The 26,543-nt window shown below is 36.1% G+C and overlaps 1 protein-coding gene across 2 annotated transcripts in view; it reads right to left on the bottom strand.

The window, feature by feature from the left end:
- Positions 1-17,405: 17,405 nt before the first annotated feature.
- The window catches only part of SPATA6 (spermatogenesis associated 6), a 147,448-nt gene continuing 138,310 nt past the window's right edge, over positions 17,406-26,543 (bottom strand). For both annotated transcript variants that reach the window (XM_042951549.1, XM_042951546.1), the window contains exon 13: positions 17,406-17,653. In XM_042951549.1, the coding sequence (XP_042807483.1) occupies positions 17,473-17,653 (181 nt within the window). In that variant the 3' untranslated portion in view covers positions 17,406-17,472. The remainder of the gene's footprint in view (positions 17,654-26,543) is intronic.

Raw genomic sequence — 26,543 nt, forward strand, 5'->3', positions numbered from 1 at the left:
AGAAAGGCTACATCCTTTATAATCATGTACAACCTACCAAGCCAGAGATTCATTCAGTATTTCCAGTTTGCTATTTTACCTTCTGACAAGTTTTATAAAAGCGAAGGGAATAAAACTAACTTGCATTACATACAAGATGTTGCCTACACAAATGCCAGAAAGGAAGCAAAATGAACAGTCCGGAACATATGGCAGTGAGCTGACAGCATAAAGAAACTAGTTCTGCGTGAGCAACAAGGAACATCTTGAAATGTACAAGACATATGTGTTTTAGGAAGAAGTCTGAAGTGTTTCATAATAAAAACAGGACAAAGTGAACCATGAGTGCTGAATAAAGTTTTAATTAAAAATGGATTTTTAGCCTTCAATGTGAATATACAATATGCTTCACAGATGGATTTTCTATTTAAGCCTTACCCAAACCAAAAAGTAAGTGAGACAAATAAAGCTTCTGAAAATGGCACAGAGGCTAAAATGTATGTAAATAATAGAGTGTTCTGGTACAAACAAACAAGGAAGGAAGAGCAACCCTTCTGTCATCTATTTTCTGCTTGCATATTGTGTAAGTAGATCATATAACCTACCTCCAGTGCAAACACGTTTCTCCTCAGTTTAAATATATAATGGACACATACAACTGGGAAACAACCTCATTGTAGAACCATAAAGGAATGGTTAAATTACTTCACCATACATCAATGCAACTTTAGAAAACCGTTAAAAATACATTTTGGCATCATTTTAGAGAAACCAAATGTGTATGTGTTAACATTGAAATAGTAAGATACATTATTTGTAAAAAACTAACAACTTTGTAGAAATGCATAGAATATCACAATGAAACATGCAAAAATATTACCAAGTTATCTCAGGTTTTTACTTTTATATGAGCAAATACTTCTATAATTTTCCAATTTTTATGTGATACTGCTTTTTTAAATCAGAAAATAATGTTTGAGAAGTCCAGTTAAAGCTGAAATATCTACTTATAAAATTGATATAAAATAGCAATGACTCTAAGTTTATCAGGAAATGTTTTTATATTATTAATCTTTGATGTCAGAGCAATGGTGGCCCTTATCTGGATAGTTCCATTCTTGTCCGAGGCAAGAAGGAATTATCCCTAAAGTTCACTGGCTACACGCAATGAATGAAACGCAAGCATTTAGCAGATGAAGATGTGACAATTATGCTCTTTGTGCACATAGGGTCAATGGTTAGACTTTTCTATTTTTCCCTTGAAAAAAAAAAAGCAAGCAAGCCTAAGTCACACATAAAAGGCTATCTAAACATAAAAGGCATTTAAACAGCGTGAGTTTAAGCTGGAAAATCTCTGGCAATGACTTTAGTGTTTGAAAGTATCTTGATTCCAGAAAATACTCTTCTATTAGAAAATATTTACTTTTTAAAGTTCAGCTGAAGTTAGAGTTTTATGTGAGATCTTTAATATGGATCAAAAGTAAATTCAGCAACAGCCTTTCTTCCTAGGTTTTCTGAAGGCTTCGTTGCACTTAGAAGCCATGTTTATTTATTGCCAGTGTTTCCTGATGTTCTCCCGGCACAAACCTCTAGCTCTAAGTGAGTGACCAGCTTACTGCCCCCAAACACACTGGTTAACCCTCATTTCACACCTTTATGCTGCTGCTCGATACTTCCCCACTTAAAGACTTCTCTCCTTTACTTACCTATTCCAATCCAACCCATCCTTCAGCCTGAAATCATGTCCCTCCTCTGTTCATGAAGCCTTTTCAGATAAGTGGTGTTGGCTCCTCCGTCCCTTGAACTCTCATTATTCACGTACCCTTCAGCAATTATATATTCCTTTGTAAGATCTTACTGTGATCTTTTCAAGTATTTATGTCATCTGGTAAACTGGACTGAAAATTCAGTGAGAACACTTAAGAGTCATTTTTTATGTCATCTGTAGTGTTTACTGTGCAAGTGTAGTAAATATGCTGAAAGATGAAAAAGAGCCAGAAGAACAGACTACAAAACTCTTACCCTGGTTACCCTGGTCTGGTGATGACCTTTGGGGTATCAGCTACATCTGCTTAATAATACCATGCGAAGGAAATGGCATTACTTGAGCCCCTAAAGATTTGTTTTGGTATGAGGACATAGTTCAAATTCTAGAGGAAAGCACATGCAGAAGGGCCTTGATGTGACTTTGACATAACGCCTCATCCTCCTCTTGGGCCCCAATTTTACCATGCACCCTTATACTCTACCCGTGCTAACCTTCTGCAGTTATGCTGTGCTTCATTCATGTCCCTGCAGGTTCTGATGCCCTGCCTCTTGCCTTCTGATAAATCATCCCGTAAGACCGAGATAAAAGGGTGTGCCTTCATAATGTCTTCCTTTACTCATTAAGGAACTGATCGTTTCCTCTTTCACACTGCTAAAGTACCCACCCAAACATCTCCTTCATCCATTTACTTATACTGTATATTTCCACAATACACTTAACATCTTAGAACATACTGTATTATAATGTGTTTGTGGGAGGTCAGGATATATCTTATTTATATTTGCCCAGTGTCACTCACAATAATTAGTTCACAGTAGGTACCCAATGTTTGCTAATGAATACATAGAAAAATGAATGACCTTGGTAACGCTTTAGATGAAGGGAGGAAAAAAACCTGGTATTGAAAAATTAGCCACGGATAACCCAAAAGGTATATAATTCACATGGAAATCAAGAGCCAGCCTTTATCCTTCTTGGAGCTCAATGCATTTTGTGCCTAAAGTAAAAACAAAACAAAACATCCAGATGATGAAGAGGTTAACAAAATGAAAACATTTTAAAAGGAGGAGAGGAGTGTCTGGCTGGCTCAGTTGGTACAGCATGAGACTCTTGATCTCAGGGTTATAAGTTTGAACTCCACATTGGGTGTACAGATTACTTAAAAATAAAATCTTAAAATAAAATAGAGAAACTTATATCAGCAATAAATCCTTCTATCAGCAATTAAATCCTTACTACAGAGGATGCTGTGAATATCGGTGCTAGACCCATGGTTCTCCAACTTGGGCAAGCTTAAAATCACCTAAAAGACTTAAAAACACAGTTAAATTTACTCTATCAGGATCTCCAAAGGTTGAGATGAGGAAACTATTTTTAACATGCTTCCTGAGAGACTCTGATCAGTCAGGGTTGGGAACCACTGAACTGGAACATGACCACTTCACCAGCTTTCGATCTGAATACTATGTTGTCATGCATATTCCACTAATGAGATGGATATTAGGTCTGTCTCAGATATTCTTGTTTTGAATCCTAGACCTAAGGAAAAGGTATTTCCAAATTATGACCCTTTCTAATTATTTGTGATATCTAGATCGCTGAATTCTTTAAAGCCCACAGAACTTTTTTAGTAGAGCTACTATTAAGTTACAAGCTGGCTAATTTAATTTTCCTTGCTGTTCAAAGCAACGGAAGTGTATTAATAAGGAAGTGAATTGGCCAACAGGTAGGAGCAGATTAGGGAGCAGGAAAAGCAAATATTTACAGATATTCACGAACATATACAAAGATCTGAATAAGGGACAACAAGCCTGTTCCAAATATACAAATGAATCAAATATTATCTCTTAAAATCTAATACTAAGTTTCATACCTAAGGAAAATCAAACAATAGTGGGGAAAGTTCTACAGGATATTTATGAGCAAATACCAATATCTGGGTTTAAATCCTAGTTCAGCCACTTATACTCCCACCGTGTGACCTGCAAGACACTTAACCCAAACCTGAGTCATCTCATTTGTAAAAATGGGCATTATTATCCTTGCCCTACTGGATGCATAAACATCTTATGGAGAGATACAATAAAATAATTTGTATAAAAATGTTTGAAAATAGTAACGAGCTACGTAAGATACAAGCTAGTATTTATCATAAAAGTTTAGTGGAAATAGTTTTCCAAGGTTTTAAATGTTTTGTAGATAAAAATTCACCAAAGTCAAATGTTCTTTTTTACCATTTTCCCAACACAAACACTTGAAAATACTTCCTAATTCAAAAGCTGGCATCTTTTTTCTCATTTGGCAAAAACAATTCCCCCCCTGGCTTTCCACTGGAACTGAAGTGAGTTTGACTGTTTTTGTTTAAGATTATCAACAAAACCCTCTCCAAATTATGCAGTTTCTATGCCAAAACACATTCTTTATGTGGCACAGTTGTAGGATTATATCGCATGTGAACAACTGCTGGGCCACAAAGGAGAATCAGGATAGCTTATTTTTGCTATCCTTTAGGAAAATGTGAAATTAAAAAAAAATTTTTTTAATGTTTATTTATTTTTGGGAGAGACAGAGAGAGAGTGAACAAGTGGGCGGGGGGGGGGGGGTGCACAGAGAAAGACAGAGACACAAAATCTGAAGCAGGCTCCAGGCTCTGAGCTGTCAGCACAGAGCCTGACGTGGGGCTTGAACCCACAGACCGTGAGATCATGACCTGAGCCGAAGTTGGATGCTTAACCGACTGAACCACCCAGGCACCCCAATTTTTAACATGTCCTTGTCGAGTGGTAGTTTCCTTTTCAATTTAACTTCTTAAAAAATTTTCTTAGCTTAGATTGAGAGTGTAAGTTGGGGAGGGGCAGAGAGAGAGGGAAGAGAGAATCTTAAGCCCAACTTGGGGCTTCACCTCACGACCCTGAGAGATCATGAACTAAGCCAAAATCAAGAGTAGGATGCTTAGCCAACTGAGCCCCCAGGCACCCCTCAATATAGCATTTTTATTTAATAGGAACATATTATTAAAAACAGGGAAGAAAGGACCTCTACTAATTGTTTTAGAAAACATGTTTCAGATGAGTTCAACTGTTAGCTAGCATTATCATCATAGTAAATATCATTTATAGAGTCCTTAACACATGCTAGGCAGGTTTTAAGCCCTTTATATTTGTTAACTAACTTAATCTTCATAATGACCCTATGAGATCGGTAATATTATCTTCATTTTACAGATAGAAAGCTAAGATGAAAAGAAATGAGGTAATTTTTCTAAAGTAACACAGTTATTAGGTGGTTGAAATGGAATCTGAATCTAGCAGTGTGACTCCAGAGACCGTGTCTAACCACTAGACTATTTTTCTGGGCAGTGAATAATTCATACGCAGTTAAGATCAACAGCAAAATATTCATTGGCCAGCAATTCCCCAAAAAAAGTATATTTAAAAATCTGCTTCATTTATATCTTAGGTTGAGACCCCTAAAGGAAAGTTTTGTAATTAAAAAATTTTTAATTTAACAATTCTAAAAAAATACCTGGTAAACCTGAGATGGGTCTACTTAAGAAAAGTATGTTGTATGTGTATGCATGTGTGTGTGCATACATATACCTCTGTGACTGGTATCAGTGCATCTTCTAAAGATAACTGCTCAATCCCATTCATTACAATTTTTAAAAATTTTTTAATGTTTGTTTATTTTTGAGAGAGAGAGAGAGAGACAGACAGAGTGAGAATGGGGAAGGGGCAAAGAGAGAGGGAGAAAGAATCCCAAGCAGGTTCCAGGCTCTGAGCTGTCAGCACAGAGTTGCAGAGTTCGAACTCATGAACCGTGAGATCACGACCTAAGCCGCAGTCGGATGCTCAACCAACTGAGCCACCCCGGCACTCCTACAAATTCTTAAGAGCTATAGAGTTGTTCATCTGGCTGAGATGATCTAGGGTTCCTTCTGTTGAATTAGGGTAATTTACTCAAGCTTCTACCTCTAACATCCCCCAAATAAAAAAATATAAATGTGGTTAATTTATAAAACATATCTGTGCTAAATCTAAAATAAACAAAGGACAAAATAAACTTCCTAGGATCAGAACTAGTTTTATAGAACATACACTCAAACTAAATTTATTCTTATTTCAAAAATAATACCTTAACAAGTGAGAGAAGCCACACATAAAGTTGAAATGGGTAATACTATCAGAGACTGAAGTCATGTGTTTAGTTTCATTGTTAAAGCCTCATAAAACCTTTACCAAATGCACATTTGTATACAAGGTTAATAGGATTTTAGAAAATAGAAATAATGATGCTAAGGCAGCTGTCTATGCCTGGGCGGATTTATGCACAAAACAATAAAATAATGACAGGGAAAGGGTACTAAATCATTTTTAAGCATCTACTGCTTGTCAGGTACAATGCTAGTCACTTTGCATCATTTATCTAATATATTTGCATCATTTACTTAATGTATTCTTCATAGTAACCATCCCAGATAGGTATCATTCCCATTTTATTAATCATAAAAATAATACCTCCAGATAGCACCACAGTAGAGAATTCAAACCCAGGTATATATGGCTCTTTCCATATAGTGTATACGTTACATAAATTAAATGACTAGTAAATTTAAAGGCCATGCCAAAAATCTGAGAAATTTGGTTTCATGTCTTAAAATAATTTTGAATATTTTTTTTTACATTTATTCACATAGCTCGTATTTTATTTTTTTTCTCCAATCCAATCAAGATTTTTCAAAATACTACCTGTATATATATTGGCTTGGAATTTTAGTTATTATAGTTACTCTTTTTGAACACCATGCATTGTATAAAGGTACTCTACATGCATTCACTCTTTAAATTATCGTAACAACTAGGGCACCTAGCTGGTTAAGTCAGTAGAGCATGCAACTCTTGATCTTGGGGTTGTGAGTGTGAGCCTCACATTAGGCATGGAGATTATCTTAAAAAATTCTTTTTAAATGATCATAACTCTATGAAATATCTTCCATTTTACAAGTGAGAAAACGAGTTCAGAGAGGTTAAGTAACACAGAGGTGACAATTTCAAAGAAAGACATCTAAGGTCTGTTCAACTTTCAGACCAATAGTATTGCTATTATGCTGGATGGAATATTTTTTCAAATTGCAAATTCCTTTTCCTAGATCATTTCCAAAAAGCAATTATGATAGTGCTTCAGGTATGTCAAAGAATGTCCACACTTATTTTCCTATTTAATTCTAACACTTCTCTGAGGAGTGGAGGGCAATGTTTATTAAGATTATTTCATAGGGGGAAAAAAATGAGGTTCAGAAAAAGTTGTACTATGCAATGTTGCTGTGAATCTCCTGGAAATAGATCTTTCTGAAAGCATATATATATATCCTTCTTCAACACTTTGCATGTATCACTAATTTTACTAAAAAATACACAAAAAACTCCAGTGAATAATGAGTTTCATTGGTAAAACTCTCTAACAGAATACACCTCTTCTCAATTCTATTACATATGCCCAAAGACATTAAAGGTTTTTGCTCATCTTATTTCTGAACTGGATCATAAACTAAATAAACATCTTTAAACTTCTACTGCAACAGAAATATAGTGATGCTCATGACAGTTTTTGACTTCATGTCTACTTTGTTCCTCATATTAATATAACCACCTATGCTCTATTTTGTTTAGTATTTATTTGGAATGTCATTTCATTTCTCCATTCCTTCACTTTTAGCCTGGGCGTGTCCTTAAATATAAAGTGGGTCTCTTGTAGGGGCGCCTGGCTGGCTTAGTTGGTGGAGCATGTGACTCTTGATCTTGGGGTTATGAGTTTGAGTCTCACATTGGGTATAGAGATTCCTTAAAAATAAAATCTTAAAAATAAAGTGGGCCTCCTGTAGATAGCATATAGTTGGGTCTTGTTTTATTATCCATTCAGCCACTCTGCCTTTTAATTTAAGAGTTCGATCCATTTACACTTAAGGTAATTACTGATAGGAAAAGACTTACTTTGCCATTTTGTTTTGTCCATAGTTTTTTTATTCCTTTATTCCTCCCTTGATGTCTTCCTTTATGTTTTGCTGATTTTTTTTAAATATATATAGGGATATGCTTTGATTCCTTTCTGTGTATATTTTTTTTGTTTTTGGTTACCATGTGGCTTGTTAGGATGTCCATACCACCTAAAGTGATCTACAAATTCATTGCTATACCCATAAAAATCTTAATGGCATTTTTTACAGAAATATAAAAATAATCATAAAATTCTTATGGAACCACAAAAGACCCAGAACATCTGAAGTGTTCTTAAGAAAGAACAAAGAGAGGTACTTGGGTGGCTCAGTCAAGTAAGCATCTGACTCTTGAATTCGGCTCAGGTCATGATCTCATGGTTGGTGAGTTGGAGCCCTGCATCGGCCTCTTCATTGATGGTGGTGGAGCCTGCTTGGGATTCTCTGTCTCCCTCTCTCTCTGCGCCTCCCCTGCTTACACTTGCTCTCTCTCTCTCTCTCTCAAAAATAAACTTTTAAAAATAAATAAATAAAAAGAACAAAGAAACTGGAGGCATCATACTTCCTGATTTCAAACTAAATTACAAAGGCACAGTGATTAAAACAGTATGGTATTGACATAAAGAATACAATAGAGAGCCCAGAAATAAACCAACACATATATAGTCAACTGATCTTTGATAAGGATGCCAAGAACACACAGTGGGAAAAGGACAGTTTCTTCAATAAATGGTTCTGGGAAAACTGGATATCCACATGCAAAAAGAGAGAAAAGAAAGAAAGGGATGAACTAGAATCCCTACCTTACAGTAAACACACACACAAATATTTAAACATAAGACCTGAAACTGAAAAACTCCCAATAGAAAACAGGGAAAAATCTTTCTGACCTTTGTCTTGGCAAGGATCTTTTTGTTTTAATTTTTTAAATATTTATTTTTGAGAGAGACAGAGTGCAAGTGGGGGAGGGGCAGAGAGAGAGGGAGACACAGAATCCAAGTCGGCCTCCAGGCTCTGAGCTGTCAGCACAGACGTGGGGCTTGAACTCAAAAACCATGAGATCATGACCTGAGCTGAAGTCGGATGCTTAACTGACTGAATCACCCAGGCACCCTGGCAATGATTTCTTAGGTATGACACCAAAAGCACAGGAAAAAAAGTAAAAACAGACAAGTAGAACTACATCAAATTAAAAAGAATCTGCATGGTAAAGGAAACAGTCAACGGAATGAGAAATACAACGTACGAAATGGGAGGAAATATCTGCAAACCAGTTATCTGATAATATCTTTGTTAATAACAAAGTTTCAGTTGTAGAAGATCGTTAAGTCCAAGAGAAATAGTGTATGGTATGGTGCCTACAGTTCACACAAAAAGGGACACGAGGAAACTGAAATGTGCTGGACATGTTTATTACCTCATGTTGATGGTATCATGGGGGTTCACATATGTCCAAACTCATCAAATTGTACATATAGGTGCAGTTTTTTGTATACTGATTATACCTCAATAAAGTTATTTAAAAAAAGAGAAATGTAGTGATGCTTGAATGCGTGGTTACATGATCAAAGAGGGTAACTAGTGCTCCACAGAAAGCATATCCTAAGTCCTTTACCTGGAACTATTCCATACGTCAACTCTGGTTACCATGAAACCTTGGATCAGTTAAAAATCAATCTTTGGTTGTGTTCCTTTCATACATTTCCACCAACTTTTGCCTTAGCTCATGAAATAATCTCTTTATTTACTTTCAGTGTTTGGATGTTGGAAATTTGCCCTAGGTTTTACTGCATTAATGTTAAATACATTTGTGTTATAATCTACTGCAGTTAGTTCTCTCTGAAGAGACTCTAGCTCCACCATTTAAAAATGCTACGAATTGTAACAAGCTGAGTTTTTTAAACCACTTGCCAGTTGAAAGGCAGAATTGGATTTAGATTCAAATTCAAGCTTCACCACTTATTGGCTATGTTTATCACTAGTCAATCATAGCAGTTTGACCCTTGGTTACTTAGTCTGTAAAACTGAGATTGCTCATATCTAACCAAGCTCACAGGGTTATTGTGAAGATCAAATAATACAATGTATATAAATCACCAAGTACAAATGGTGGCCCTAAATAAGTATTACTTTAGTTTCCTTGTTTTAAGACCTTTAAAGATGACACTTAGGTGGAGATGAGAAGTAAAAGAACAAAAAATTATCCTCATCCTTGCCCCCTCCCTCCACCAAAAGACCGTGCAAACATTCATATAGTATACAAATTAGAGCAGAACACGTTTTCTCACATCAGGCTCATTTACTTGAATTAGCATAACTTGAATGCAACATACTAAGTTTAAGGTATTAGTTTTAAAAAACTGCATTTCATTGAGATAGTTTTGCTTAAATATTCATATAAACACCTTACTTATTATACTCTTAATTAATCAAGACAGCCAAAGTTTCTAGATTGAGTAGCTTGGTTACATCTGAAGGCCAGAAGACGGAGAATTCAATCCCTTTGTCAAAAATGTACTACTTTAATGAATGACAAAACATAAGACATTGGGAAAGAACATTTAAGGCTCTTCTTGGGAACCACGAAATTTGCATTCCATAAAAGGGATTTTAACTCCACTGGAATAGAAGGTGCTTGAAACAATTGAGGCAATTGCTCCCTGGGTCCATTGCCTAACCCTGTATTCATCATCAGCCCTTGCAGGAGCAGCACAGGAGCTGGCCCTCGTCACCTGAACGCTGTACATCTCAGTTGGCGAGCCAAGTAACAGATAAAGAGACAGGCCATCATAGGATCTCTTTTTTCTTAATTTAAAAGTATTTTATGAAAACTAGATTGCACTACACAAACACTAACTGTCTCAACTGATGACCCATTTCTTTCTTCTTGAGGACTACTGTACAACTAACATTTTTCTCTTCTCTTTTCTTTTGTTATCTTTTTTGGCTACAGGTATAAACTAGCTGAAAGTGACAGTCTTATCAGGTCTTCTTATTTCTTCTGTCCAGATAGTTAGGCTTTGTATTGTTTTTAGTAGCCTTTCATGTATTTTTTCTTTCATGCTGTCACTTGACGAATGTTATATATCTACTCTATGCCACAGAAACAGAAGTAAACAAGGCCCAAGACCAGCAGAAAAAGACACACAAGAAAGGCACTGACGATTTAGTTTGTTAAGTGCTATAATAAAGATATGCCAGGGGTGCCTGGGTGGCTCAGTTGTTCAGGCGTCCAACTCTTTGATTTTGACTCAGGTCATAATCTCACGTTTGTTGAGTTTAAGCCCAGCACTGGGCTCCACACTGATAGCTCGGAGCCTACTTGGGATCCTCTCTCTCCCTCTCTCTCTGCCCCTCCCCTGCTTGTGCCCTCTCTCAAAATAAAAACTTAAATAATAGTAATCATAACAAAAATATGTTCAGATTGTTCTGCTGGAAACACAAAGATGAAGAAATACTCCTGAGCTAGAAAAGCTTACATCAAACAAAATAGAGTAAATATAAGGAAATCCAAAGATATTGTGCTATCATTGTTTGTTTGACCCTCCATCAACAGTTCAGATAAGCTCCTGGAGTTCGGGAATCCTGATTTATCTCACAAACTCATGTTCAGTACTTTTGTGGAGGTAGTCTATAGAAATATAGCAAAATGCACTTGAATATCTTACACACACACGTTTTCCCCTCAAAAGTAGCGTTATTTTTGGTAAAGAGAATTAGGGCTTAACTAATGTTATTAGGGAACAAGGTAGGTGTGGCAGGATATAAGCTCCTATCTTTTCTGTGTTGGGTTATTTCCTGCTACTTTAAAAATCCTAGTCATTTTCTAAGGCTTATGTTCTCCAGGCCATCTAGATAGTTACCAGCTAATTTCAGTTGTCATCCCTGCCTGAAGCATATGACACCTTTAAGAATTGAGACTTCCTTTTCATCTTTGGAGCACTTCTGTCATCTATTACAGTGCGTACTTCTCTCAGTGTGATAAGTAAATGTCAGTACCGCCCCACCCCCCAAACTCAGGTCAGGAACTGTTTTTGTTTATCTCTGAACAAGCAGTCGGTGCTGTACGGATTGCATGGAACAGAGTTGACCTTCAATAATATTTGTTAAATGGGGGTGCCTGAGTGGCTCAGTTCTTTAAACATCCAACTTTGGCTCAGGTCTTGATCTAACGGCTTATAGGTTCGAGCCCCACATCTTGCTCTGTGCTGACAGCTCAGAGCCTGGAGCCTGCTTCAGATTCTGTGTCTCCCTCTCTCTCTGTCCCTTCCCCGCTCACACTCTGTCTCTCCCTCTCAAAAATAAACATGAAAAAAATTAATAAAAAATATTTGTTAAATGGATGAATACTCACCAGTTCTGGTTGTCTAAGAAACTTCATATAATTAAATGAAGTGTATTCAGAGATAAATCATATACTCATAGTAACTCATAACAAAAGTTGGGTTTCCTCTTACCACTTCATTTTGTTGTTGTTGTTGTTGTTGTTGTTGTTTTTACCTCTTCATTTTGTTCCTGAATTTCTAGCTAGTTAGAAAATCTGGGAATGGGAGAAGGATATTTTTCTTAATTTCTAAAAGGGTGGCCCTTTAACACACTAACCACCACAGCCTCAACAATAAGCAAAAAGTGCAATTGCTCAGAGCCCACTCCCGTCAGGGTGCTTATTACGGTCACGTGCAAATTAGGACAAGGACAACATAGGGCTTTGATTTGTTTTTCTCTCACTTCATTATTTTTATCTGACTTCAAAAGTCCACTTTCTATTCTTGAGTTCTCTCAAGTTCTAGATCTTTATTTTTAACTGATTACTGGATATTTCCCTCTATCCCACCTCCACCCTCATAAAACCTGATGAGTATTTACTTTTTCCATCTTGGTTTCCTATTCTCAAGTCATTCCCATCATTCAGTGTCCAGCTCAAAGGTCACCTCTTCCAATGCTGCTCCAGGCAATCATTCTCTTTGCAGTTCTCGTATGGCATTCAACATATCCTCCCAAAACTTTTGCATCCCTGCACACAATCTCCAGTGAAAGCACTTGAGGTTCCTGAACAATCATGCTCTCCCCCATTTTCATACTTTTGCAAGTTCTGCACCAAGCTAGAATGTCCTGTTCCCATTCTTGTATTCCTACACCACAGAAGTTACAATACTGTAAATGTGGAAATACACTGTTACCTGTCTTCTTCAATAGACTCTTCACACTTGTGGGAACACACATTTAAAAAACTTACACTTACACGCTTAAAAAATTTATACGCTTTACATGTAACACGTGCTCAATAAATATGTGACAGATGGGTGGATGAATGTTTGAATGTGTACCTAGCCTAAGATCCTAAGGTAAAATTAAAAAAAAACACACACACACACAAATTGTAAAATGGCAGAGTCACTTTGGAAAACAGTTTGGCAGTTCTTCAAAATGTCAAACATAGAGTTTCCATATGACTCAGCAATTCCTTATCTAGGTTTATACTTGAGAGAAATGGAAAGATAAGTCCCCACAAAAACTTGTACACAAATATTTATACCAATGCTTTTCATAATATCCCCAAAGTGGAAATGATGAAAATGCCCATCAAATGAATGGATACACAAAATACTGTATATCCATGCAATGATTACTATTTAATGAAAAGGAATGAAATACTGATACACATTAAAACATAGATGAACCATGAAAAAATTATGCTAAGTCAAAGGAGCCAGGAACAAAATGTCACATACTGCATGATTCCATTTATATGAAATGCCAGAATAAGCATAGAGACTGAAAGCAGATTAGTGCTTGCTAGGAGTTGAGGACAGAAGGGAATGAGGAGTGACTGCTAATGGGTTCAGGATTTCTCCTGGAGTCATGAAATAGTTTACAATTAGCTGGTGCTTATAGCTGCACAACTCTGTGAATATACTAAAACCATGCAACTGTATACTTTTAAAGGGTAAATTTAATACTACATGAGTTATTTCTCAATAAAACTATTATTGGTGGGACGTGCCTGAGTGGCTCAGTTGGTTAACGGTCTGACAGCTCAGAGCCTGCAGCGTGCTTTGGATTCTGTGTCTCTCTCTCTGTCCCACTCTCACTCGTGTTCTCTCTCTCTCTCTCTCAAAAATAAATACGGATTACAAAAATTAAAAAATATAAAGCTATTATTGGAAAACGAACACAATAATGAGAATGTTCTATCTGCTCCAGATTTTTATTTATTTTATTTTTAAAATTTTTTTTTTAACGTTTATTTATTTTTGAGACAGAGACACAGCATGAACGGGGGAGGGGCAGAGAGAGAGGGAGACACAGAATCTGAAGCAGGCTCCAGGCTCTGAGCTGTCAGCAGAGAGCCCGATACGGGGCTCGAACTCACGGACCGCGAGATCGTGACCAGAGTCGAAGTCGGACGCTTAACCGACTGAGCCACCCAGGCGCCCCTGCTCCAGATTTTTAATCAGGGGCTTAATCTTTGAAGTCACAACACAACTCTGCTGCCTAGAACTTTCTTATCCTCCATTTTAATCAATTACACAATCATACAAATGTTGGAACATTTAAAAGATCCTTCTCAATTAACCCCTTCCTCACCTTATAGATAAGAAAACTGAGCTCCAAGAAGGACAAATGACTTAAACAAGGTTATGTAACTGGTAGTGGTGCCAGGGAGGCCTCGCTCTCAGTCCAATCACACGTCTTTTTTTCTTAGTTGAATTGACATCTTCCTTCCTGAAACTCCCAGTTTTTTTTTTATTTAAAGAACAAAAATACATTAAAAAGAAGATCCATTTATCTTTCATATTAAGTCCTATAACTATTACTAGATTGTAAGAAATGTTTTTAAAAGGCTAAAAAAAATAAACAACTGCATTTTTCTGTTTCTTAGTGAAAAAGATAATTATTAGTATTTAAACGTTTTACTCCTCAAAAATAATACTACATGAGAATTCATAGTAATAGAGATAGCAACAAAGACCATTCCTTCCCCCAGGAAATGGAAATAGACACTTAGTCAAAATACTACATATCTGGAAACTTGCATCTGATCCTTCAGAGAGATGTCAAATGTAATCCACAAGAAAATGTCTTTCAGAATATCATTTTCTGAAGTTCCCTCTTGGGACCCATTTTTTGTGGCCTTTGTCATAGCCAATGGCAGATATAGGTACAATAAGGTAAATTTTCATGTACTTATTCACTCGGGAGATTTTCTATGACAGTGAAATTTCCTCTGAAGTTCATATTTGTTCTTTTCACAACAAGCAGGACCTTTAAAAAAAATTTTTTTTAAACATTAAAAATTGTTAATGTTTATTTATTTTTGAGGGAGAGAGAGAGAGAGCGAGCAGGGGAAGGGCAGAGAGAGGAGGAGACACAGAATCTGAAGCAGGCTCCAGGCTCCAAGCTGTCAACATAGAGCCTGACGTGGGGCTCAAACCCACGAACTGTGAGATCATGACCTGAGCCAAGTTGGACTCTTAACCGACTGAGCCACCAAGGCACCCCCAAGCAGGGCCTTTTAAATAGAAGAATTTTTCATTTGTTTCCACACATAAAACAAAACCAAAACCAAAACATACTAAGTTCCACTGATGATATATATTATATATATATATTATATAATATATATATATTATATATTATATAATATATATATAATATATATATAATATATTATATATAATATATATATATTATATATATATTATATATAATATATATATATTATATATATATAATATATATATATATATATTATATATATTATATATATATATATTTTTTTTTTGCATTTTTAATGCATTATTCAGTGTTGACCTTCAAAGGCTCATTGTGCAAAACATCATCATACAACTTACAGCCAGAGCGTTAACTCAGTGATTGTGTAGTGTACCATTTCCCCAACTGGTGTCCACATGTAGGCTGAGGATGGCACTTTTGAAAGGGAGTGTGGGGAGCTAAGGACGCAGAATTGGAGGAGAAAGATGGCCATAACGACAGATACTGCTACACACTCAATTTAATTTAGGAAATTCTGGGCCCGCATAAACAGGCTTATGCCAGGATTTCTCAGAGCTTCTAACATGCTAGTGTTTATTATGACTATATCGACCATACAAACTAGTTTGCTCGGACAGCTCCAGTTTGGAACTGCTGTTGATTGATGTTTCAGCATCAATAGCACTGTCTTTCATTTCTGCCATCCTACCTATGGTTCTCTCAGTCGGGGAGTGTGAATATAGTGCAAAGATTTTCTTCAACTTATATGACCAAGGAAATACCTGTATCTACATTCCTATATCCATCTCTTAGAACAAGTGCACAGAACACACAGTTCAGGAAAAGCTGATCCACTCCATTCTCATTTGATAGGCTGAGGAAACTAGGGACAGAGAATTGAAGAGACTCAGCTACAGAACGGCAGGATGGAGCTAAAGCCTAGACTGCCTGGCCCCTTTCTCTGATACACTTTCCTACATCACAGGTTACTATACCAGAACACTCTTAACATGAAGTTTAAATATCCCATTATTAGATAGCAAGTATTATATATTTTCTCCTAATACAAAAGCAAGTCACCCAATTTCACATGTTAATTTTTTTTTAATCGTAACTATAGAATGAACCAAAGGTGCAGCCAATGAGAAAACAGTACCTCGTAGTCAACTCTCCAAGCCTGTAAGCCAAGTTCACTTATTTCCTATTCTCTGCTTTCCTTCCACTGACTCTGGCAAATATAAGGTGACCGATTTCTTCATATCTTCAGAGATTCACTGGTCTCATAGGTGTGTCTACGGGGGATAATTTTATCAACTACCAGACTTGCTGGTACAAAGTACTCTGTATAATGTTTTAATCCTATTTATGGTCCCAAGTGTGCTCTAACTAAGGATACTACTTTCTTGGGCCATTTGGTACCTATGACAACTCTAAAGAGTTTAAAATTACAACAAAATCCCTTTATTTTTCCTGAGTCTCTACTTGCTTACTAACAAAAGCTATCTTCTGATTCTGGTTGCACCACAAGATATGGCCTTAAGTGAAAATCATGCAAAGAATTCTATCTTTAAAAATCAGTTATTCACACTTTGGGTCACACATGGCCACTGCTATTTCTAGCTAACTGTTATATATTGTAGGTAACTTAGGTACTTGTTTTAGAGAAGAGGAAGTGAATGATTGTATAAACTTTAAAAATAAAGTTATTTCTTATTAGCTAAGAAGTATAAATTTTCTGCAGGGAGAAGTAAATAAAAAATACTAGTTAAAATGAGGTTTAAACTCAGGAAATTCATTTCACTTCTATACAGTATATCATTTTGGTCATTATCAAGAAAAGGGAGTTAATATTAATCTTAGACAAGATAACTAATCAAACAGATGAAAATAAAATCATAAGGTGATTAAGGCAGGAGAGCATTTCCAGAGAGAATCTATTCTTGGATGTGTGGGTGGAGACAGGAGGTTACGGGGCAAAACAGCCTTTTCTCATAACCAGATTGGAAGTTGTGATGCAGTGTGGAGCTTTGACTTTTGGGACAGAGCACTCTCTTCTATGATGAAGAAAAGGATTGCCTACAATCATTTACCACCTGAAGTAATGAACTTACTCACATCTAACTACTGTACTCAGAACCACCTTAAAAAAAAAAAAAAAGAATACAGATATTGATCACATCAAACGTTTTCATTGAGAAGTTGACACAGACACCCATATAGTTTATCATGGATGGTCTCAGAAGCTTTCCTGGGTGTGAGAAACAGAACTACAGGCCTTTTTGTATAAGTTCCTGTATATCTTGTCCATGCTGTTCTCAAAGAGGGGTCGGTGGGATTTTCCTTTATAAGATGCTGCCCTGTTGGACCAGTATTCACCGTCATCCAAATGGAGAGTGTCATGTGGCCGCTGAAATGAGCTATAAAAAGGATATAAAGTATTAAAACTGGTGAAACGCAATGAGAGGTAGTATTATATAAATCAAATATTTACTGAGTACTTTACAGGTGTGTGATACTCTGGGCTATGAGAAATAAAAGACAATAAGGTCTGCGGCTTCAAAGAGTGACCTATTTGTATGAAACTATTACAATACAATAAAATGAAAATTGTGCATAAGAGACAGAGTTGCAAAGAATTCAGAGGAGAGAGATAGGTGTGGTGTGGTAAAAGTAGAGTGCAGATGCTGTGGTGTGGCCAGTCATGAGAGGACCTGGCCTCTAAAGTCAGGCACACCTAAAACTGAGTAACAGCTCAATCCTTTATAAGCTGGGGGACCTTGGGTAATTTATTTAATCATCCAGAGTCTAGGCTTCCTTTATTTTTCCAGTATTCGTTTAAAAATCAAAGATAATATGTGCAAAGTGCATAGTACAGCACTTACTTTGCACATGGAAGTTATTAAGTATGAGGCACTAAACTACTAGGTACTTTATAGGTACTTTATAGATATTTATCTACCAATCTTAGGAAATGCTGAAGTTGGTAACTGTGGAAACTAAGATTCAGTGAAGTCAAGTTACTTGCCTATGACCACTCAGCTAGTAACTGGCAGAACAGAAAGGAATATCATGTCTGTGGCCCTACGGCCCCTTCCACTATGGCATACTGCTACTGTCTTCAAGGAGGAATAGAAAATTACCCCAAATATGAACCATTTTTGGAAAATGGAAAACAAGGTGGAAGAGTCTGTATTTGAAGTGATAAGGATCCAATCTTGAGGGTCTTGAAGAAAAAAGAATAGATAGGAAGCTATGAAACAGACCAGGACTAGGCTAGTTTTAATAAGAATAGAGAAGAAAAAGCCACTGTTTTCGAAGGTTTGATAGTGCTTTTTAAAACATACTAAAGTTACAATTTTACTATCATAAACATTGAATTCTGGGCTTAACATATTATTTGCTAGGAATAAAATGCTGACTTTTTCAAGGACTGAGTTTATTTTTTAATAAACAATTTACCTACTTCAATAAATTAATTAATTGTTATAGATAAGACTCTCAGGCATGTTAGACATTGTGACATTTGTGTCATATAAAACTGTATGTTCTGGGGTGCCTGAACTGGGGCTCAGTCAGTTAAGCGTCTGACTTCGGCTCAGGTCATGATTTCATGTTTCATGAGTTCGAGCCCCACATCAGGCTCTGTGTTGACAGCTCAGAGCCTGGAGCCTGCTTCAGATTTCGTGTCTCCCTCTCTCTCTGCCCCTCCCCCACTCATGCTCACTCTCTTTCTCTCTCAAAAATAAATAAAACATTTTAAAAAATAAAAAAAAATTTAAAAACCTCTATGTTCTGGTTATTAAATGCCACAGATATATTTTCTTCATAGATTTGGAATCTCACTTCAAACAATTTCTTCCTTGACTTAACAGTCCAATGATGTTACTTCTATTGTCAACTGTGAAACAGGAACTCTTAGGGCTATATATCTGCAAGAAGAATTGGCTATTCTACCTGAATAGCACCAGGTTCTAACACCTGAACACAAAGTGACCACGAAAAAAGGCATGGAGTAACCGGGTTATCATTTTTGGAACTTGACATGGTGTCAGTGAGGATATAAAGTCATGAGAACATTTACACACTTACTTTGGAAGAGTTTGGCATGACCCGATAAGGTTGAATATGCACCTTCAAGCCAGTAATACCACTCCTGGCTACCCCAGTGACATTCTTGCACATGTGTACCATGAGACATGTGCAAACTTGTTCATAACAACACTCTTTGTCACAAAGCTAAGAACTGGAAGCAACCTTAAATACCCATCTACATTAGAACACATGTGCATACCATGGTATTATGCATACAATGGTACAGTATGCAGCAGAGAAAATAGGGAAAATTAACGATCTATAGCTACATGAATCAGTTGGGATGAAACTGAAAAACCAACTGAGTGGGGGAAAAAAGCAAATTTCAAACAATTACAGTTGTACTTACATTTATCTAAAGTTTAAAACAAGAAAAATTAAACAACTTATTGCCTAAGGATAGATTCATGTGTGGTATAACTACAAAGGAAAAAAAAGAAGGATTAACAGAAAAGCTACACTAACAGTTATCTCCGTGGAAAGAGAAGCAATTGGTTGGGAGCATAAGGTGGCCTTGTAGGTATGGATTGTGTTCTATATAGCTGGATGGTGAGTAAATGGGTATTCATTTATTATTATTACTATTATTATTTATGATGCACAAACCTTAAATATATTTCTCGGTTACGGTTACTATGCCAAGTTCTTAAAAATTCACTTCTGTGAACCATGACAATAGGTTTCTCTACTTCCTCATGGCTTTGCTAAAATGAAATTCCACCTCATATCTCCTAGTAACATTTACTAGGTCTTGTGAAACTTTCTTTATACTTGGTGTAAAAAATTTCATGCTGGAAAATTTTGAAAGTGATATAGTCTCTGGGATAACAAAGGCATTTTAAAACATGATTATGATTACTTCTATCTTGTCCATTCAGTTAATGAGGGGTAGTTAAGACAATTTTTAATAATGTCAGTATAATATTTAAAAATTTTCAGAAGGCTTTAGCCAAGTCTTAGTGCTATTGCTTTGATACAGAGACCACATTTCTTTCATTAGCTCTGCTCAAGAAATAGTCTACCCACTGAATACAATTTCTGATTTCATACATTTTTCACCAAGCCTAATTCCTGTTGTCACTTACAACTTACTTTTTTTTTTTTTTTGACAGTTTGAGTCAAGTGATAAAGAAATCACACACACACATATGTTACTGGAAACATTTCTGCATCCCTTGTGCCTCTGCAACTGTACCTCCCAGCCTAGGCCCCCACATTTGCCTGTGTTCCCTCAGACTATGTTAGGGGTCCCACCAGGTTTTGTTCTGTTTGCTCGGTTTTTCTTTGTTGTTGTTTATTTGTTGTTTTGTTTTGCAACAAGTCATGAGCTAATTAAAATTTCACAAAATGCAGGTCTGTCCCTTATCTCCTTGTCCACAAACATCAACTTTACCACATGCTGAAGGCCAGATAATAACGTTTTTTTCCAAGCTCTACATTGTGTTTAGCAGCCAGGCTAGCTCACTACAGAAAACCCACTCAACAGAAATTTGAATTTCCGACACACACCGCTACCTGGCTCTCAGAGGGGTAAGCAGAGGTAGGACCTGCTAACTTTAAAAATCATTGTGTAGACTAGACTATTTCTGAGATTGTAGACCAAATTCCTACCCCGATCATAAATTACTATATTTAATGTTATCTGGCATAGATCTGCAACAGTGGTGGTTCCATTAGACAATACTTTTTTTTTTCATGTCTCAAAGTTGCCTTAAAGTATCACCTCAGTGGCTTGCAATGAATAAATAAAATTCAGAAAGCTTTTTAGAAGCAAATGTGAACCCGATAAGGGTTTGTAAAGAAGAACTAAAGCAGCCAAAATACACATTCTAATGCTTTTTGATCTTGTAAAATTTGGCAGAGAGTTTATTTCTATCTAAAACTGCAAAATTTTCAATTTAGTAAACAATATTGTGATCGTATGGAGAGAATGTGGGAATTAGTTCAGTTTGGGAGTCTGAACTGCAAAACATACATATGAACACATAATAGGGCCTAATACGGTCCACAGGTGCAAAGAGTATCAGAATCCTAAAGATGATATTTACTTCCAGACATGAAAGCATTAGCTCTCTAATGAACTATCAACATACTGAGTCAATTCTGATTTTCTATTACTGGGTACATTAATAAGTTTAAAATGTGTAAGTGACACTAAAAAGTTTTATTATAGTAGTAGGCTTTTAAAAACTATACTTCTCTATTTTACCATGAGTATCTTCAGCATTCATTCATTCGAAGCATTTAGTGAGTTCCTACTAAACTCTAAAAAGTACTGCATTAATGCTATAGTAAAATGGTTACTTTCAAAGTAGCGATGATATTTTATTAGTGGAGTGCATTTTGTTTTTATTAACTTACTCTTGCTACTTAAGTAGAAGCCCTGTATTTAATTATGACAATACTATTAAGAAAAAAAAGACAAAAAACAACAGACCAGGATAATCCAAGAACTGGGCAGTTTCAAATCCTAAGTGTTGACAGAGCCTAGTTTATATGCCAAGAACAGAAAGGTCTTAGGTAGTTTAACATGAACTAGGAGACAAAGGACATTACTAATTTTTTGCTTAGAGAAGGGTAAACTCACTTGAAACCCTGATGTTTTCTACGTCAGTATCAAATGAAGATCAAGCATATACTATTCTACACATAGTCTTCATAAAAAGTATCTATAAGGTGATATTCACTGAAAAGAAGGTCAAAGGTAAGATGGACATGCTACCCCCAAAATATTAATTCTAAGAAATAAATGGAAGGTCATGAGAATTATAAAATTTGCCATTTATACTCAGAGAACCAGTGCTGAAAGTGACTTTAGGGGCCCCTGGGTGGCACAGTTGGTTAAGCGTCCTACTTCTCAGGTCATGATCTCACAGCCCGTGAGTTCGAGCCCCACGCCAGGCTCTGTGCTGACAGCTCAGAGCCTGGAGCCTGCTTCGGATTCTGTGTCTCCCTCTTTCTTTGCCCCTCCCCTGCTCATGCTCTGTCTCCCTCGGTCTCTCAAAAATAAATAGACGTTAAAAAAATTAAATAAATGAAAGAAGTATACTCAAAGAAATTTATTGAAGACTAATTACTTATAGGTCACTTATTTCTCTCCATGACTAAGAATGTGTAGAAATGAGTCACTGACAACAAATAAAGTCTGACAGCTTTCACTACTATTAATTCCTCTGTTGGTTCCTTATCTAGAGATGTTATTAAATATCACAATCAAAACATGACTTTACTTAAATAATAGTTTTAGCAATGTAACTGATCACTTTAATTAAGAACCCTATCTTAATATTTGAACTATTTTTCTAAGTTCAGCTCCTACTACACGTCAGAAACTTTGATGGGCAGTCAAAACCAAAGATAAGTAACATATCTGTGCCCTCAAGGAGCTCACATTTAATAAAAGAAGGCAAGATAAACACATAATGAAATAGTTATCATGAGAAAAATATTGCTAATTGAAATGAAATATATGAGAAGTAGTGGCAGCATAAGGAGAAAATGCCTAACAGTCTGCTGAGGTCATGAAAGATACCTCAGAAGAGAGAAAGACTTGACCTTAGTCCTAGAGAATAAGTAGGCATTCACTAGATAAAGAAGACAGAGGTTACTCCAGGCATCATATTATATAACAGAATCAAGGCATAAAACAGCCTGGAATATCGTGAAATGCCAGGCATATCTGGAGAGGTAAGAATAAAGTAAGATTTAACTGTTAGAAGTAAAACAGAATTTTGTCCTGGAGGGAATAATGAGCCTATAATGGAGGGATACAGAAGGGATTTCTACTATGAGTGGGAGGTTGAATCAAAATTACTCTAAAGTCTTAGCCTCAAGTATTATTTTTTCCCAACTATTATTTTTAATAATATGTGTATAGGATACAAGTGGTCTTTATTTAAACACAAAATATAGTATTTTAAACTGATATTTTAAGTCATCCCTCTGGTTTCATGAATACAGGTTAAATTCAGTATCATTATCATGTCCATAGAGAATGTCTCACTTGTTTTTATTATTCTTTTCTGAATTCCTCCCCATACTTTGAGTAAAAAGAACTAGACATAAAGTTGATCTAATGTAGACAGAGTACAGCTGTAATACTTTAGGATATTTGTATGTTTTGCCCTGGTTAAATAAAATTATGAACATATTTTTTACTCCTAAATTATCATTAAAGCTTAAACATCTGCAATTCAAGCATAATATGAAATACTACTTATTACGGCTCTCAGACCTAACTTGGGATTGCTGTTAGTGATCTATTCCATGTCATCATTCAGTCAGCAGTCCTCCTATCTAACCTTATCTAGTTAAGACCATAATTACCTACTTGTTTATGAGAATGTCATAAAATCACAATTCTTACTGAAAGTTATATTTAATGTATTACTTTCTTATGACTAATTTAAAAAATTAAATTACTCTGCCAAGAATTGCTAGTCACAAAACCATTCTAGTTGTTTAGTAGTATTCTTGAAGGGGGCAACAAGTTGAACTCTGGGCATGCCGTGGCATCAATATTAAGTCCAATTACCAAGGTCATATTTTTGTTTTAAAAAATGAATACAGGGGCGCCTGGGTGGCTCAGTCTGTTAAGCGTCTGACTTCGGCTCAGGTCATGATCTCACGGTTCATGGGTTTGAGCCCCACCTCGGGCTGTGTGCTGACAGCTGGGAGCCTGGAGCCTGCTTCAGATTCTGTGTCTCCTTCGCTCTCTGCCCTCCCCGACCCATGCTCTGTCTCTCTGTCTCTCAAAAATAAACATTAAAAAAATAAATAAACATTAAAAAAAAGTTTTTTAGATGAATACAACACTGCCCTGTCCTAATCATCAGAAACTTTTCTAGACCCCTAAGCTACAAATTTTACACTTTGAAAAATCACATAAATATGTGGCACCCCTAATATTTCTGAATATAACAGAACTTCTAGACAAAAAGAAATTTTAAAGAAAAAGAAAAATTAAATTTCAAGTATTTAATGAAAAAGGATTTCATGATACTTGACTTAATAACACAAGATCCAATGAATTCAAATTAGATCAAACAACATTTTCTCACTTGAAAATGAAAGCTTGTTCTTAGTTATTTAAGAGATTTTAAGTCTGTATATTATTTAGATTTTTTTCTTCCACTTGTTAACACTAAAGATAACTTTTTGGCTATTTATTACATCTTAGTAGATGCATCAGATTAATCAGAAAGTGACCAATAGGGGAGAGATGAAAACTACCGTCAAGCCTGTATTATTTAAAAACATATAGTCAACTGGTGGTTACCAGAGGGGAGGTGCTAGAGGAGATGGGTTAAATAGATGATGGGTTAAGCAGTGCACTTGTGACGAACACTGGGTGTTATGTGGAAGTGTTCAATCACTATATTGTACACCTGAAACTAATATTACACAGTATGTTAACTAACTGGAATCTAAATAAAAACCTAAAATATATACACATAGTCAAAATTTACTCAGTTCTGTCACAAATAATTTCACAATTAAAACATTATATCGAGCATATTTCTGCTGTTAGTATCCTGAAAAATATGCAGAAGTAAATAGAAAACAGCTTATATCAATAGCTAGTTCCATAAAAGAAAACTATGGTTAAAAATGTCAGGCGATAGTCATAAAAGGACAATTCATATTCTAACCATGAACTTAAAATTATTTTTATGCTTACTTCTCTCTTTTTGTGACCAACCCCCATCTATATGAAACATCATTTATGCCTGGTCTTTAATTAGGATTAATGTTCAAATAAAATAGTGATGACAGAAGTACACAACAAATATGGAGAATTTTCAACATCCTGAAAACTGAAGAAATTTTAAATATACATAGCAGGTACTAAAAAACATCCCAGGACCTTGGGAACTGGCAAGGCTACCATTGCAAATGTCTAAAATTTCTAAAAGACAGGTAATATGCAAAAGAGAAGGAAGCTGGCACGGTAGTAGATTGTTTCCAAAATCTAGCTCCAAATTCCAAAGAACTTAAAGTAAAAGGTCACCTAACAACTCCCTGATAAGAGATTTCTTCAATATGAATTTCATACTCAAAGATGATGGAAGACATAGGACAATGAGCATGTATATAGGCTGATGTGTACAAGGTAACAGCACTCCAATTTCCCATTATGCTTTTCCTGCAGAAAACACTGAATCTCTGCTATACTCCTGGATGATAATCACAATATATATCAGATCACAACACAAAGTATTGAGTCCTGGGCATAATTTTTAAGCAAAACATGAAAGAAATTATTTTTATCTATCAATATTCTCTATTTCATGAATCCTATCATTATATACCCCTTTAATTCTTTTTTTAACATGATTTTATTTATTATTATTACTTTATTTTTATTGTAAGTAGGTTCCACACCCAGCATGGGGCTTGAACTCATTGACCCTGAGATCAAGGGAGGCATGCTCTACAGACTGAGACAGCCAGGTGCCCCTCCCTTTAATTATTTAGACATGATTTCCTTTAGTTCTTTGAACACAGCTGCTAAATCCAATATCTGGGCCTCTTCAAAGTCAGTTTATAGTAACTTGTCCTTCAATTGTATGGGTTAGATTTTTCTATTTCTTACATGTCTCATAATTTTTTGATGAAAACAACATTTTAGATAAAAATTGCAACAACTCTGGATTTTGACCTTACCAGGGTTTTGTTTTTGATTATTTGCTGCGTGTCCTGTCTGGATTAAGGCTTGAAATCTGTTTCCCTTGCCCTGTGTAGTTTCTGGTGTTCCTTGTTACTTTTCTTTTTTTAAAAAAATTATTGTTTCAACTTTTAAGCCTGGCCTCATAGGAACTGCCCTTGGATCAGCATAGCTTGGTGACCAGCAAATGATTGGTCAGAAAAGCTTCCATCCTGGGGCGCCTGGGTGGCTCAGTCAGTTGAGCCTCTGACTTTGGCTCAGGTCGTGATCTCCCTGTTCCCAGGTTTGAGTCCCGTGTCAGGCTCTGTGCTGACAGCTCAGAGCCTGGAGCCTGTTTCAGATTTTGTGTTTTCCTCTGTCTCTGCCCCTCTGCCACTAGTGCTCTGTCTCTCTCTCTCTCTCTCAAAAATAAACATGAAAGAAAGAAAGAAAGAAAGAAAGAAAGAAAGAAAGAAAGAAAGAAAGAAAGAAAAAGGCTTCTATCTTTTCGCCAATGGATCTATGTGTGGCTTGGAACATACATTCAAAATTTATCCAGTTTACAAGCT

This window comes from Panthera leo, chromosome C1 (genome assembly GCF_018350215.1).
Source record: "Panthera leo isolate Ple1 chromosome C1, P.leo_Ple1_pat1.1, whole genome shotgun sequence".
Classification (NCBI taxonomy): Eukaryota; Metazoa; Chordata; class Mammalia; order Carnivora; family Felidae; genus Panthera; species Panthera leo.